Raw genomic sequence first — 14,642 nt, 5'->3', positions numbered from 1 at the left:
TGGTAGAGGATACTAACAATTCCACTGGACCTAAGACATCTCCCCGGGGTATACGAAGGAATCCGGTCTCTCAAGTAATCTGGATCAACGTTGTGTGGGGCTTTAAAGGTCAGTACCAGCTCTTTGAATCGGGCCCAGAAACTAATTGGGAGCCAGTGCAGCTGTTTAAGGGACAGAGTTGTGTGTTCACTTATGTTCACTCCCAACAACAGCCTAGCTGTAATCTGCCCTGATGTGTACTACTGTGGTGAGGTCAGATTTTTCCAAGAACTGTCACAGTTGGCGCACCAGTTTAAGTTGTCCAAAAGTAACCCCGGTAACTTCCACCACCTGTGCTTCCAGGTTTAAGGAAGAATCCAGAATCACCCCAAACTACAAACCTGAACTTTAAGGGGGAGTGTGACCCTGTCTAGCTCTGATTGCAACCACATTCCCGAATTCATCTTATGCAAGAGCAGTTGTACGTCTGTCTTATCTGGATTCAGTTTCAATTTGTTCACCCTCACCCAGGTCTGAACTTTTCATCTACCGAGTCCTAACCCATCTACCACAGTAGGGCCAATAACCAAATGTGTCTTTCTACTGCTCTTCATCTGCAAGTGGCAATAAAATATAAATATTCATTGGCAAATAAAAATCAGAAGAGGCGGCGTGAGGGACACTATAATAAATTCAAATGCACATTTAAAATATCCATTTAAAATAAAATACATAAAACTTTAGTGTTGTGAACCCATAGTAGTATTAGCCTTGGCGTTTTTATATCATTTGACATTCAAGTGTCAGTCTAAGTCTTCCCATATGGATCTAAACGGTATCTATTTTAACAATGAACATCAGAAGCAAATTGAATAACTACTTTGGAAGGCATTCTGTTGATGAATTTTAATGGCATAAGTTGGTCATTGCAGATATTGAAATTCTCTAGTGGCTACTCAGTACCTGGAAATTTCCCCCTAGCTTTTCTTAGCTGCAACCCTTGAACCTGGATATTTCCTGATCATTAGAGATGGGGGTGGGAGAAGCAAACATGTATCTTATCTGTTTTCCTATAGCTGGACACAGAGCAGTAACATCATCCACAGAGGCCTCCAGATGATGCCTGAAGGAACCGGGGGATGCCTGTTGCTGAGTATTGCTGTTATGGAAAAATCGCTGGACACTTGCTCAATCCCCTTGTAGATGTGGACAACTGCACCTGAGAAAATTTGGGTTTTGGGGTGGAGAGAGGGGCAGGAGTTTCATATGTATTCATCATAGCTATGTCCCATCCACACTGGAGCATTTTGCAGCCCTTTAAAATTCAGACAATACCTTGCATCTCACATCATCAGGAGAGCAGGTTTGGAAACACATAAAATTCAGGTTCACCTGATGTGAACTTCCACTAGAGTAGTGGTTCTCAACCTGTGGGTCCTCAGGTGTTTTGGCCTACAACTACCAGAAATCCCACAGAGTTTACCAGCTGTTAGGATTTCTCGGAGTTGAAGGCCAAAATATCTGGGGCCCCACAGGTTGAGAACCACTACACTAGAGGTACCACATATTCCAGAATGTTAGTGCCTCATGTTAGCTTGTGGCAGTCATGAAAATGATGGCCACCTTCTTATTATACTAATTGATACTTACTTGAGAAGATTTTTACAGCTGTCTAATGCCTGCAGTCAAATGGAGAAAGATTCAAGAAGAAATGTGAATCGGAAACAATCAACACATATATGAGTGCTCAATCCTGCTGGAAATTTCAAAGAAGCCAGGCTGTTTTCTAACAGGGAACTGAAAATATTTTATTTGGGGAATGTTAAAACAGACAAAAACCATTTTGAACAATTACAAACACAAGTTTGTTCCCAAGGTTCAACACATACAATATTTACAGATTGAATAAGGCACTGGTTCTAAAAAAAGAACACAAATCAGTATTATTTTTAAAATTACATGGTCAACTTTTCTTCAAAAGAAATAGTCTGCTAACAGTTGTTCTCCTTGAACTTGTTTTCTTCCCATTAAACTGCCATTCAGATATCTCATTAACCAAACATTTTCATCTATCTTTCCCTGAAAAGTTTGACTGAAAAATTATGTGAAATGCAATTTTTTATAACACAATGAACATAATTTTCAATTGTTCATCTCTGTGTCTGATAACAAAATCGACAAATGGAACATAACAATTACATGTATGTGGTAAAATCAAATATTAGTGCTAAAAACCATTTGTGACTTTAGTAAGTATTGGTTCTATCCAACTGAAACATCATGTTGTATCAGCTGATTTTAATGGAATTAACAATGGAAATTAGGAAGGTTCTATAAAGTCTTGGAGCAAACAAAATTATTATTACGACTTATTCATTCAAATACTAGTATTCCTCACAACACACTGTGGCTGTCAAACTGCATGTATTTTCTATAAATGAATTCTTCATTTAGTGATCCAAAACTTGTAAGATAAACAAAATAGAGTTGTTCTGATTCTCAAGTGAAAGCATGGTCTTTAAAAAAAATCTGAATATCTAAACAGATTCAAGTACAAGGCTTTCTGACAACTGGCATCCAATTTTTTATTTGTTTGTTTGTAAACAAGCATACAAGAAGCACCCACAGATTACCTATGAATTCGGAAGTCAATAATACGGGTTTTGTTCTGTTTAAGCACGGTGACTCTATCTCTCTATAAAGTGAGTAAGCTCTGAACACATAATTCACAAGTTTATTCAGGCATTCTGCTGGAGGATCTATTCAACGTTTGATCAAATCTTGCCCTTCTCCTACATTGCCAGTTCTGTTGACTTCTACAGAGCATATTTGCCCTTTCAGTGCTATGCTGCTGCTGCTCAGTCGTTTAGTCGTCTCCGACTCTTCGTGACCTCATGGACCAGTCCATGCCAGAGCTCCCTGTCGGTTGTCACCGCTATAGACTACTTTAATTGCTATGGCAACTTCCTATGGATTTCTGTGGTTTGTAATCTGAGGAGTCTCTCTGGTCTTCATGAACTATAAATTCCAGTATTCCACTGAACAGAGCAATAGCAATTAAAGCAGCATCTCAGTGATACTATTATATGATGTGAAAGGGCCCAATGGGAGATCCACACTTAGAAGCCAGTGGAAATGGCAGCAGGAGGGGATAAGGCTAGTAGTATGTACCTTCTCATTACATGTTCAGTAGGAAATTCTATTGGAGACTTGTTGAACTTTTTAGCACAAACTACATAGAGTATCCATCTAACGGCATTTTTTAAACAAAATGTTGGGGGCATATGATTTAACTGTGAATACCATACAGAGCCAAAATGTCAGCTTTCCCTTAGAGGAACAAATCACATTTATCACAAATTTGACTTCAAAGAGCTCTCAAAAAGTGAGAAAAGCCACCACCAGACAGAAGAAAATGCTCAACTAATACACAAAAGAATTCCATAGCGGGCAGAAAAGCTATGACAGTGTAAAAGTATATCCATTTGCTTGCAAGCATGACATGACTGAACAGTCAGGAATATTTTAAGAATTTTACTGCAGAGCAGCCAGTCATTTATTTGATCAGCTCTCTTGTATTAATTTAACTTAAAAACCATTTTGAAATAAAGTCGCCCAGGAAAGAACAGCCATTATTTATATAGTCAGAGCCTAAACAAGTTTTCCTCTCTTGGTCCCTGCAATGTTAGAAACTCTTTAGCACCTTTAATCTTAACCTCTATTAGCTAATCACTACGGCATGAGTAATTTATGGTGCTAGCTGTCAAGACACAAGGCACCCAAAGAGTGCAACTTATGAAGAAACTGGATTTGTGCATGACTGACTCCTTTGGAATAGCAATGTTTATGTAGATGCAACTACTAGCTTTAGATGTCAAATAGCTTTCAGAACAGTCTATAAATTACTCCAAATAAATGAAAATCATCCACGCTTAACTGAATGCAGCAGCAAACCTATTCAAATTGTAAGGCTGTTGGGGGAAGTGGGATGCAAATGCATTTTTTCCAAGCAAAGGATTGTCTTTTCTAGCTGGCTCTCCACAGGACTGAGGGATCGGCAACTGATAATCACACATATTATTAGAATTACCATCTGAATGTGTATGCCCATAACCTATGTATCTATGTATTAAGGTTTATGTATCTCAATACATCCAGACATGTAATAACACTTTTCTCTGATGCACAGCGTCCGAAACAGCTTCCAACCAGATTAGATTTGCTCCATGCAAAGTATTCTTAACTGAAATATTCAACTTTAAACACCATGCTCTTTCCACAGCATGTTAAATCTTATATTTACTAAACTTGCAACGATGAAAGCAGTCCAGTCATTATACTTGTAAAATCCATAGTGAAGAGTTTTTTGCTTTTGCTATGACCAACTGAGCCCTCTGCTCTTGACTTTCAAAGCTCTACTGTGCCCCCTAGAGGTCCAAACATCACTTTAAAACCTTTTTTCAGAAGACAACATTCAGAAGACAAGATTCTAAGAAAAGGGTTAGGGTTCAAATAACTGATGTGCCTTTCTCAGTGTACATTAAATTTTGCCACTTTTTGTCTACTACTTGAATTCAGCTCAGCATACCGCACTAAAAGCCATTATGAAAGACTACCTCTGTTTGTGGACAGAGGCATTGCTGAAGCTTCAGACATTCTAGTGCAGGTTTCATACCATACAGTTCTCTGGTGAATTTTTTTAAAGTACATGAGATTGTGTGTCTAGACCAACAATACAGAGGATGGAAGATGTCAAGCCAAGAGCAGGGAATGTGAGGGTCCTTCCTATGCTATTGAACAAGAGCTCACACCAACCCAATCTAGTATGGTGAATAAATGACAGATGGACAAGATATTCTCTGCTATAGTGAAAATTGGTGAGAAAAAGAGAGATATAGAGTGTGAGCATATTTTTATTTTATTTTTATTTATTTTTTTAAAAAACATTCTGTGCCTTTGGCTTTTCACAATGGCTCCTTTGGGAATTTGGCCAAAATCAGAAAATAGCATCCTGCCAAATATTACCATATAAAGAGTTTTTCTCAGAATAAACAAACAATTTTTGTCTTGAATGCAGTGCTTCTTTCAGAGCAATCTGTGTTGAAAAACAGACTGCAGGTTTACTCAGTTCTAATGTCCCATTTTATGATATATCTTAAACAAAGCTCTTTCTTTTGTCAGCACTGTTTATAGTCTTAACTCAAGGCAAAAAGGGGTTTAATGCACCCCTGGGAGCAGCTTTCTTTACCGGTTACTTCACCAATAAAATGAAAGGCTACTAAAGAATAATTCACATTTGCTTTAAAATAATATTCCATGTGATAAGTCAAAAAATCAAGCTATTCCTGAAGGCACAATTCTCCAACTACACCATCTTGCAAAAGCCCATCTCAATGTACAGTTTCCATATTGTTTTCATTTACTCCAATTGGAATCTGAACAAACAGTAGTTGGAAGCTTATTGAATACTGATATAATGGAATAGCAGCATTGTAATGCCGTAACTACTTTTTTCAATATTACATAAACAGGTATCCATTACCTTCTTTTGCAGTGGTTTTGCCACGCTGTGTAATAGCTAGCAAACAGAACATAAAGCTCTGCTTCCAATCCAAAGACCAACCACTAATCACAGATGTGCAGGCCAATTGACTACCATAGCCCTCCCTCTGTGATAACCTCCTTTCACTTTCACAGACATCCAGAAGAGCACCTATGTGTTGCTATTTTTTGAAATATTGCCCCCAAAGGTTTTCTCTTAATGCCCTTGGTGGCATTTTCCTAACTTGCAATGTGAAAGTCTTATGTAGAGGAAACTGCGTGAGAATGGCATCTTATGTGTGCAAGGCACTGCTTAGCAGCAATTCAGGGTGATTTTATTATGGTACCACCTTTCTAACAGATCTCTCTTGCATGACATGTCATCATTCAGGTGTGCACATATAATCACTTGTAAGACACGTTCTTTTTCTCAATGTGGTGGTTTTGGGGTTGTCATGGAGGAAAGGAAAGAATAGCAACTTTTCTTTAGAATTTTGGTGAATTTTCTTTTTTTCCTTTTAGTATAACAATATAATTATTTTTCTTGTACTTTATATTTGCAAAGGTTCATTTTCATCAAAATTAAACCATTCAAATAACAATAACAACAACAATAATATTAATAATGGCTTTCATAGAAAGCAGCATGCATAATCTTGAAGCAGTTGTCAACACTGTTTCTCTGGTCACTCCCAAAAGAGGCAAAATGGCTTTTCCTTTGGGTTCTTAAGATACCAAATCTTGCCGGGGCCACATTTCTTTCCCCTGGAAAGGTTTCTGTGTCAGTGTGTGCCAAACACCTGCATTCAAGGTTTATATTAGCAAACACTTTGCAGTTCTTCTTTTCGTCTCTTTGAAACATGAAGAAAAGTCCATTTTTCTGAACTTCAGCAAAGAGGAGCCTTTCATCAGCTGAATCAGAGTTTAATGTCCTGTGACTCTGACATTTTGGCAAGCGTTTTCTTTACTCGTAGAGCTGTGAGCCGAGAAGCAGGGTTGTGAGCCCAGCATTCTGTCATTAGTTTGCCCATTTGTCTTAAGCACTGCAGAAGAGAAGACACATATATAAGTATGTAAATACATACAAACACACATACAGATTATATATTACACGAGCACACTCTTACAAGCAAGGTCTATTGCTCTCTGCAAGTTCTACACTGGAAAATTATTCTGAATATAGAAAACTTATGTATTTAATTAAGAAACTGCACTACATTTGTAATTCTGCCCTTGGATACCTAAACATTCATAGTTCTCATATAATTCAGGATCACACATAACTGCCCCACGGAAGATGTACCCCTTCTTGTACCATCTCTAGATATCAGATTTGATGGTTAACAGGTTATCTATAGAAATAGATCTTTAAAAACTTAACATCCACATTCACCGATATTATCAATTAAGGTAGACTCATGATCAACTCTATATACATGTGTGTGGGGGGAGGGGCTTCAATTTGCATGTTGACTTATGGTGATCCCATGAATGTCATTAAGATTATCTAGGTGTATTACACTGGAAATGTCGGATAAAAACATTCATTATCTCTCACGAGCACAGAAAAACTAAGATGAAGACAAAATCAATTTATATATTGAGGATGGATTACGGCAATCTTTCTCAATACAACACCCTCCAGATAATTTGGCCTATACCTCCTATCCTTGGCCAGTCTTGCTAAGGATTGATATGAAGTGTAACTCATACATTATGGAGGGTGTCACAATAGGGAAGGGGATATTAAAGGGCAGATTTGGTTATGGGAGAAAATCCAGAGATGCAGGGTTGAACAAGAGTTGGACCTGGAAAAGAAGAGTCCCATAGGTAAATCTGGTGTGAGAGACCTTGGGACAGCATGGACATGCAGTTTTAAGTCTGAATTTCCATTCAAAAATGAAACATCCCCCACAGTTACTTTATTGTGCATTCAGTCACAGAACATTCTAAAGCAGAATATACTTTCTGATATTGAAGCATTTATTCGGCTGCAACTTCCCTACATAGCAAAGGTGCCAAAAAACTTGTGCATATCAGCGCATGAGGAAGAATGTCCTGATGAACATTCAGCTCAACCACTCCCTACCCAGCGTCTTGTTGTGCATTGGTGTGAATACATGTAAGTCCCACTGCACACTAGTCATTCTCTCATTCCTCTATGTAGTTATGTAATGGCAGCCCATCACTGAATAATGAATTGTTCAGTTCAGCTTCCTGCAGGTATAAGTCCATCTACCAAGTTATAAAGTGAAAAACATTTTAGTCATTTCAAGGCATTCAGAACTTGAAATAGCTGAGTTACAGCTACCAAGGGTGAATCATGTGTTAGTTCTGGAATTACTTGTACATGAAACAGTCTAAACCTGTTTTGGTCAAATCCGAAATAAAGGAATGATAAGTGAAAGGCCAATGTTGTATAAAGAAACTCCATTTATTTGGTCCATCCATCTGTTTCTTGCATTCAGATGCTCCCAGAGCTGTTTGCACACAATCCCACAGCAGGAAAAGGGATCCCATTTAGGTACATTGATGTATGAAGAAAGATGGGGAACATGTGGCTTTCCAGATGTTGTTGGAGCACAACTCACATTTGACTTGGAAGCTAGGTCTACTGGGAACTGCAGTCTAAAAGCATATGTAGCTAAACAAAATTGTTAATCCCACTTATAAAAGACCTACAGAATCAATTGCATTGTATTTACATAAATGCTAACTTACCCAACCTCTGATTCAATTACATACAGCTAAGGGCTCATTTTTACAGGTCAGTTATCCCAATGCTGATTCAGAGTGGGCTACTGCCAGGTGGCTGCATGGGCAAGCTGTGTCAAAACTGGTTCGCCACTACTTGTCCACCACCCAAACCTTGCCACTAACTTACTTTAGCGGCACTCAGGGGGCACCACATTGGAGGACTCTCCTCAGTGCCTGGAATGATGCTATCCAGCATGCCAGAAAGACGGTGGAGGTGGGAGAGCAGAAATCTCTCCCCACCCCTGGATTTTCCTGATGCTCTACATGAGAAGCTGCCCAGTTGATTAGATGGTCCCGAAGTTGCTGGATAATTCAGAGATTTGGGGAAGCTCCATATAATCCAGCAACTTCAGGTAACAAGGGGCAAGGTCACATTACTGCTGGGTCAGCTCCATGTGTTGTACAATGACCATGGAGCTGATTAAACCTCTCTAGATTAAACAGCATGTCAAGACACAATCTGACACTTGTTTTTATCTCCTGGAGGGCCATAGATTTAAATCCTGATCTAGACAGATCTAAAAGAGCTGGATTAGACCAATGGCCAATAAATTCTAGCCTCCTTCTTCTCCCATTCCCAACCCGATGCCCACTAAAAACCCACTAACTACATGTGGTGGGAAAAGCTGGATCTGGCTCTCCAGCAAGGTTTCTGCCTCAAGCTACCTGAAAAGTTGCTGCTCTCACTCTACATGACTGTCCCCTTCATCAATGCTTCATATATTTTATGAAAAGAAATTAACAATGTGTTTGGTAATCGTAAGAAACATGTAACTCATTGAAAGCTCTCACTATCGGAACCGAATACTTCAAATACCAACTTTTTCACACACCCCTCCCCACCCACCATAGGGCTCTCTCTGCATACACACTCAAGATTGTTTACAACTCCTGCCATTTAAGTCTTTTTAAATCTAATTGCAGAATACTTAAGCTAAGACGGCTATTCCCAAATCACAGCTGTCTCCTACAATAATAGCATTACACTGTACCACTTAACAAGATTAATGACCTCTGCATAGCATCACCATAACTGTCGGCAGATTTGTCTGCGATACATCAATTACTGGTCTACTGATTCCAAAACACAATTTTGCTTCATTATAAATTCTCAGAGGAAAGTGTTCAGACAACTCCCTCCCCTAAAGGAAAATAGAAGTATAGCTTTGAAGAGCAATTTCCTATATTAATTTATAAAAGGTGAGAATGAGGCAGAAGACTAACACACATGGGCTTTTAAGACTACTCTGTTCTCCCCCCTGCTCCGCCCACTTTTTTGGCAAAGGGAAATAGCCAATAATTTGGTCATTTGCACACATATTTTGTCTTTCTGAGTTTAGATGTACTAGCATCTGAAGTTTAAAAAATCAAATAAATATCTCATAAAACTCTACCTTATGTTCATGGGATAATATTTCTGTACAGTAATATCATCCAAAGGGCATATAGTCCAACTACACTGTGACTCATCCCTGCCTCAAGCAAACCTGTTCACTTTACAGATCAAACCAGTCCATCCAACAACTCATGCCTAAAAGTGGCTCCTTTGTTCAAGAGATGAAACGACAACATTGCCTCAAGCAAGCATGACATGCTAATATAGAGGACAGGCTTCCTAATATCACACACACACACACACATACACACATTCTTAGGATAAAATCAAATGCAAAAAGAATGTTTATCAAGGAAGGCATCCACTCAACATCCCCAGTCAAGGAAAATGTCTTTGGTGAAAGTCAAATTTGTCCAACTTTCCAAGTTGGAAAGTTAGATAATCTCTGAGTTCCATCTGATCAATTGTGGACAGAAGAGCAGATATAGTAAATTTAAAATGTGGTTTACATTCATAACTGTAAATAGCAATTTACCAGTTTAAATCAAGCTTTGAATTTTGATATTCTTTACTTAGTTTTTTAATTATTAGCAACTTTCAAGATAGTGCATGCACCAGAGTAATTGCTGATGGTAGAATATTTCCCTCTAGCATCAATGTGGCATCTGCAAAGTGCTCAGGGATGTTTCTCATGTAGATAGACCTTTCATGACTGTTAAAAAAAAAAGCACAACCAAACACAACAAATAGAGACGAGGAAAGGAAGAGTCACATTACAACTATGGCAAGAATAAAATTGACCCCTTACACCATGATTCAGAAACCTGGAACATGCGAGCTATAACAAACAATTACTAAATGTGTTTTCTCTTGTAGAATGCTATTCTGCTCATGACTATTCTGGTAATAGGCTGAAAATGACTGTTTAAAAGGATGGTGTCTGAATGTTTCCTTAATTTCTTGTTTTAATACTGCTTCATTTATTAACATGTCATTGTATAGTACGATTCTCGGACACATTCCTGGACTTTGCATGGATATGTGAACTCTGTTCAAATGAAGGGGTTGTACTGTATATCACTTACAATTTTGGATAATTTTATGTCATTCAGTAAGCCATTATGAATGCAATTTAACTGAAAAAAGGCAGAGTACAAGTCTTTAACATATACGCATAGATACATACATACCATACACAGCCACATACCAGACTAACTTCCATGGATAATTTCACCCATGGGTTTAAAATATCTCCAGCTTTGAAAGCATTCTCCCTTCTTACCTCATCACTACTCCATCTGTTTGGAAATGAAGGCCGTAACTTCTTAATACACACTATTTCCCTCATGTCTTCATATGAGGGGTCACTAGGAACAAGGTCATGATATGGAAGCTGATATTCTTCAACTATACCTAGAAAAAGATGTGATTTGTCAGATGTATAATTACTGGTATAATTAGATTCAAGTGGCTTCAAACAGTCTGCAAGATTTCTTTAGAAAAATGAGTGAAGAAGTATACACAGCAGCTGAAGCACAACAGCTTTTTGGAATGTAAGTGTTAGGATACAGGTCCATCTATATGAGCAATACAGCCACATATTTAATTGATCTGTAGTCTACTTTTCACTCCAAAACACCTCATTTCTCAATCTCAATGATCACTACTTTAAACTGAGCACTTTGAAATTTCAGAAAAGTCATGTCCAAACATCTTGGTTCCTAATGAAATAAATATCTAAAATCTAGACTAAATGACAATATCGACTCTTCTTCCCTCAGTAATACACAGTGCTTGTTGCAAATACTCAGGCCATTTAAGAATTCGCCTCTCTCTGCAATCTTGAGATTTCTCATCCTAATCTAATTGGTAGAAGGAGAGAAAACTACTTTGTGCAAGCCCTATGACATGTAATACTTTCCCCCATAAGTCCCATTACTGAGTCTTAACACCTAAACTGGATTCAGGCCTAAGCCTTATTGAACTTCCTCCATCCTCTGATTCTCATCAATCAAAGTACTGACAATGAACTTCTTTAACTGTCTTTAAGTTTAGAAGAAATATAGGAATTTTAGACAGGCAAACATTTATTTCTGGCATAACAAGCAACCAGAGAAAATTGAGAGGCAGAAGGGAATACAAAAAAAATGCAGGGTCTGTGTTTAAGGAGCGCAAATCTTCTCAGATAAATTAATTTTATACAAGAGCAGCATTGTTCTTTCGCTATAGTCTTGCTAATGCTAGCTAACACCTGTTAATGCCTGTCTTTCTTCACTTAAATCTAAGTAATCTCTTTGTTAATCATGGTACCCAAGAAAAATCAACCCGGTTGCATTTCTGCATAAACAACAGGAGTGCTTGCATTTTAGCAGTAATGTTTATAACTCTGGAAGTGGCCATAAATGAGCTCCAAATTCCCATTACAATTATGAAACACTGCATCTTTAAAAGCGACTGTAAAAACAGAGAATAAATCATTACAGTTAAATGAGAACTTACAGGAACAGAAAAATAACTCCCAGCTGAAGAAAATGAGTATAAATAAGTTTGGAATCCCTAGTTCTTTAAAGGAGATTGCTAGTTAACTTGCGCCTTTTTTTATAAAGGCATGGAAATGACAGAGGGACATGCACCAATGTGTCACACTTACCTCCAGAAACACATCTCCTTGCTATTTCCCAAAGGATGAGTCCGAAACTGTACATATCGGCCATGATGTATGACTGGAAATGATTCCGGTTCAGACTTTCATCCAAGACCTCAGGAGGCATGTACCGTTTTGTTCCTACTCTCGTGTTCGGTGGTATGTCTACCTCATTTGTATCACTAAAAAACAAGGAAAGAACATTATTCAAATGGAATAGGCTGAAACCGTATCTCCAAAATAATGAGATGAGCACAAAAGAAGGTGATACCCAAAAGTTAAATTCAGCAATGAACAAACTTAGGATGAATGGATAACCGCAATGGAAGCAATCCTTATACAGAAAAGCTTCACATCTGTTAATCAAATACTTTTTAAAAGGCATACTTATCTTAAAATGTAGACTCACAGCAAAGATAGAACTTAACAGGGAATGTTAGTAACATATCTGATATTTCAGTAATATTGCCAAAGATAACAACCAAACCAAATCTTTTCAGAAATAGAGAAACCTTCATTTTTTCAACATTTTAAATACCCTTCATACTTGACAATTTTGTACTTGCAGGAATATAGCTTGCTTACTCTGATACTGGCTGAATTCATACATACATCTCTCCCCCCCCCCCCCCCAAATACAATCTCCTCTGGGAGTATGAGGAGCCACCAGAGGCCTTGCAGCCCAGACAAAAACACATGGAGGTGCTGTTTGTATGAACCAGGCCACTGTGTAGAAAACCTTTTTTTAGAAGTAAACACTGGTTGCTGGTTACATATGAAAATAAAATTCAGTCCAAGCTGAATATTCTGCTTCTATATGTAAATAGCAATATGCATCTATACTCAAGTTCGCTAGGCAAGGCCCTTGGCTGATGTGTCACCCAAAAAGAAGGGAAATGTAATTTTTCATGCTGCAAAATGGCACTGGACATGTGGCATGCCATAGGCAGCACTCTGCAATCTAAAGTTGTTAAATGGATAGCTGCCCCTTTAATATTGCTAAAACTGATACTTGAGGTGGTCCATGGTCCATGTGGAGGGGAACCTACTTCACCTCAAAATATCAGGTGTGGTCAACTGCAATTTGGATCATGAGTACTTGCTCATGTACTGAAACAGCCATCTACTTGCTCAATGCTTCCCATGACAGTGCATGCCTTAGCCTCCAATACCTCTCTCCTGAAAGTTATGGGAGAACAATCCCTCTTCCACTTCCCATTTGTTACACAGCAGCAGCGGCAATTTACCAAGCACATTTCACCAACAGTTAGCATTGCATGCCACATCATTGGTGTTTGTGGTTTTATATGGCCTACTTCATTTTCCAGTCATTCCAAGCAAGAGATAGAGGAATGGGATACAGGCAGCCCCCATGTTACAAGCAAAATAGGTTTTTTAGGTTTGTTCTTAAGTTGAATTTGTTTGTAAGTTGGAACACAGACATTTCTTAAGTATAACTCTAACCATACACAAACACACAAGAGCTTTGGAAAGCATAGGGAAGGCTTAGCACCCCTGTGGTGTTTGTTTTGCTGTCTGTGTCCACGTTCAGAAGATTTCACCTCACTTTCTGTCCCTGTGATAACTGGATTTTGAAAACTTTGGCTTGATGTGGAAACAAGAAGTGGAGATAAAACCTACAATCCCAAACCCTGCTTTGTTTCTTCAATGTTCACAAACCTGTTTACACTGGGAATTCCAATATCTTACTCACCTAATAAATTTAACTGCCAAACCAAGATCTGCTATACAACAGGTGCCATTCTTTTTCACTAGAATGTTTTTACTTTTGAGGTCCCGGTGGGCAATAGCTGGCTTGCCTTGAGTACTGAAGATCTCAGTGTGCAAGTGACACAATCCACTGACAGAGGAATATGCTAGTTTAAGCATGGCTTTTGTATCCAATGTTGTGGACTTCAGGTAGTCATACAATGATCCATTCTCATGGTAGTCAGTGATAAGATATAGCTGAGTCCAAGACCCTGTGCCTTTAATGTCTGCAGCAATAAAACCTACAAAGAAAGAAGAAAGACATCATGCACCTTTTTTAAGAAGCTGCAAATTCAGTTCCCTATGCATTTCATGTTCAAGGGCTCATACAAACATTTATCACATCTTCTCATTAACATAGTGCCATATAACAATGAAGGGTGTGCAGTAGAATCATAGAATCATAGAATAGTAGAGTTGGAAGAGATCTCATGGGCCATCCAGTCCAACCCCCTGCTAAGAAGCAGGAAATCGCATTCAAAGCACCCCCAACAGATGGCCATCCAGCCTCTGCTTAAAAGCCTCCAAGGAAAGAGCCTCCACCACAGCCCGGGGGAGAGAGTTCCACTGTCGAACAGCCCTCACAGTGAGGAAGTTCTTCCTGATGTTCAGGTG

General features: G+C 38.6%; 1 protein-coding gene across 3 annotated transcripts in view; it reads right to left on the bottom strand.

The window, feature by feature from the left end:
• Positions 1-3,192: 3,192 nt before the first annotated feature.
• bmpr1b (bone morphogenetic protein receptor type 1B) overlaps positions 3,193-14,642 on the bottom strand; it is a 239,177-nt gene continuing 227,727 nt past the window's right edge. For all 3 annotated transcript variants that reach the window (XM_062982198.1, XM_008111070.3, XM_016993803.2), the window contains 4 exons: positions 13,972-14,269; positions 12,264-12,439; positions 10,896-11,026; positions 3,193-6,563 (listed from right to left, as the gene is read on the bottom strand). In XM_062982198.1, coding sequence (XP_062838268.1) covers positions 6,438-6,563; positions 10,896-11,026; positions 12,264-12,439; positions 13,972-14,269 — 731 coding nt within the window. In that variant the 3' untranslated portion in view covers positions 3,193-6,437. The remainder of the gene's footprint in view (positions 6,564-10,895; positions 11,027-12,263; positions 12,440-13,971; positions 14,270-14,642) is intronic.

This window comes from Anolis carolinensis, chromosome 5 (genome assembly GCF_035594765.1).
Source record: "Anolis carolinensis isolate JA03-04 chromosome 5, rAnoCar3.1.pri, whole genome shotgun sequence".
NCBI classification, from domain to species: Eukaryota; Metazoa; Chordata; class Lepidosauria; order Squamata; family Dactyloidae; genus Anolis; species Anolis carolinensis.
Note: the sequence above shows the minus strand (reverse complement) of the source record. Positions and strands in the feature narration are given on the sequence as shown.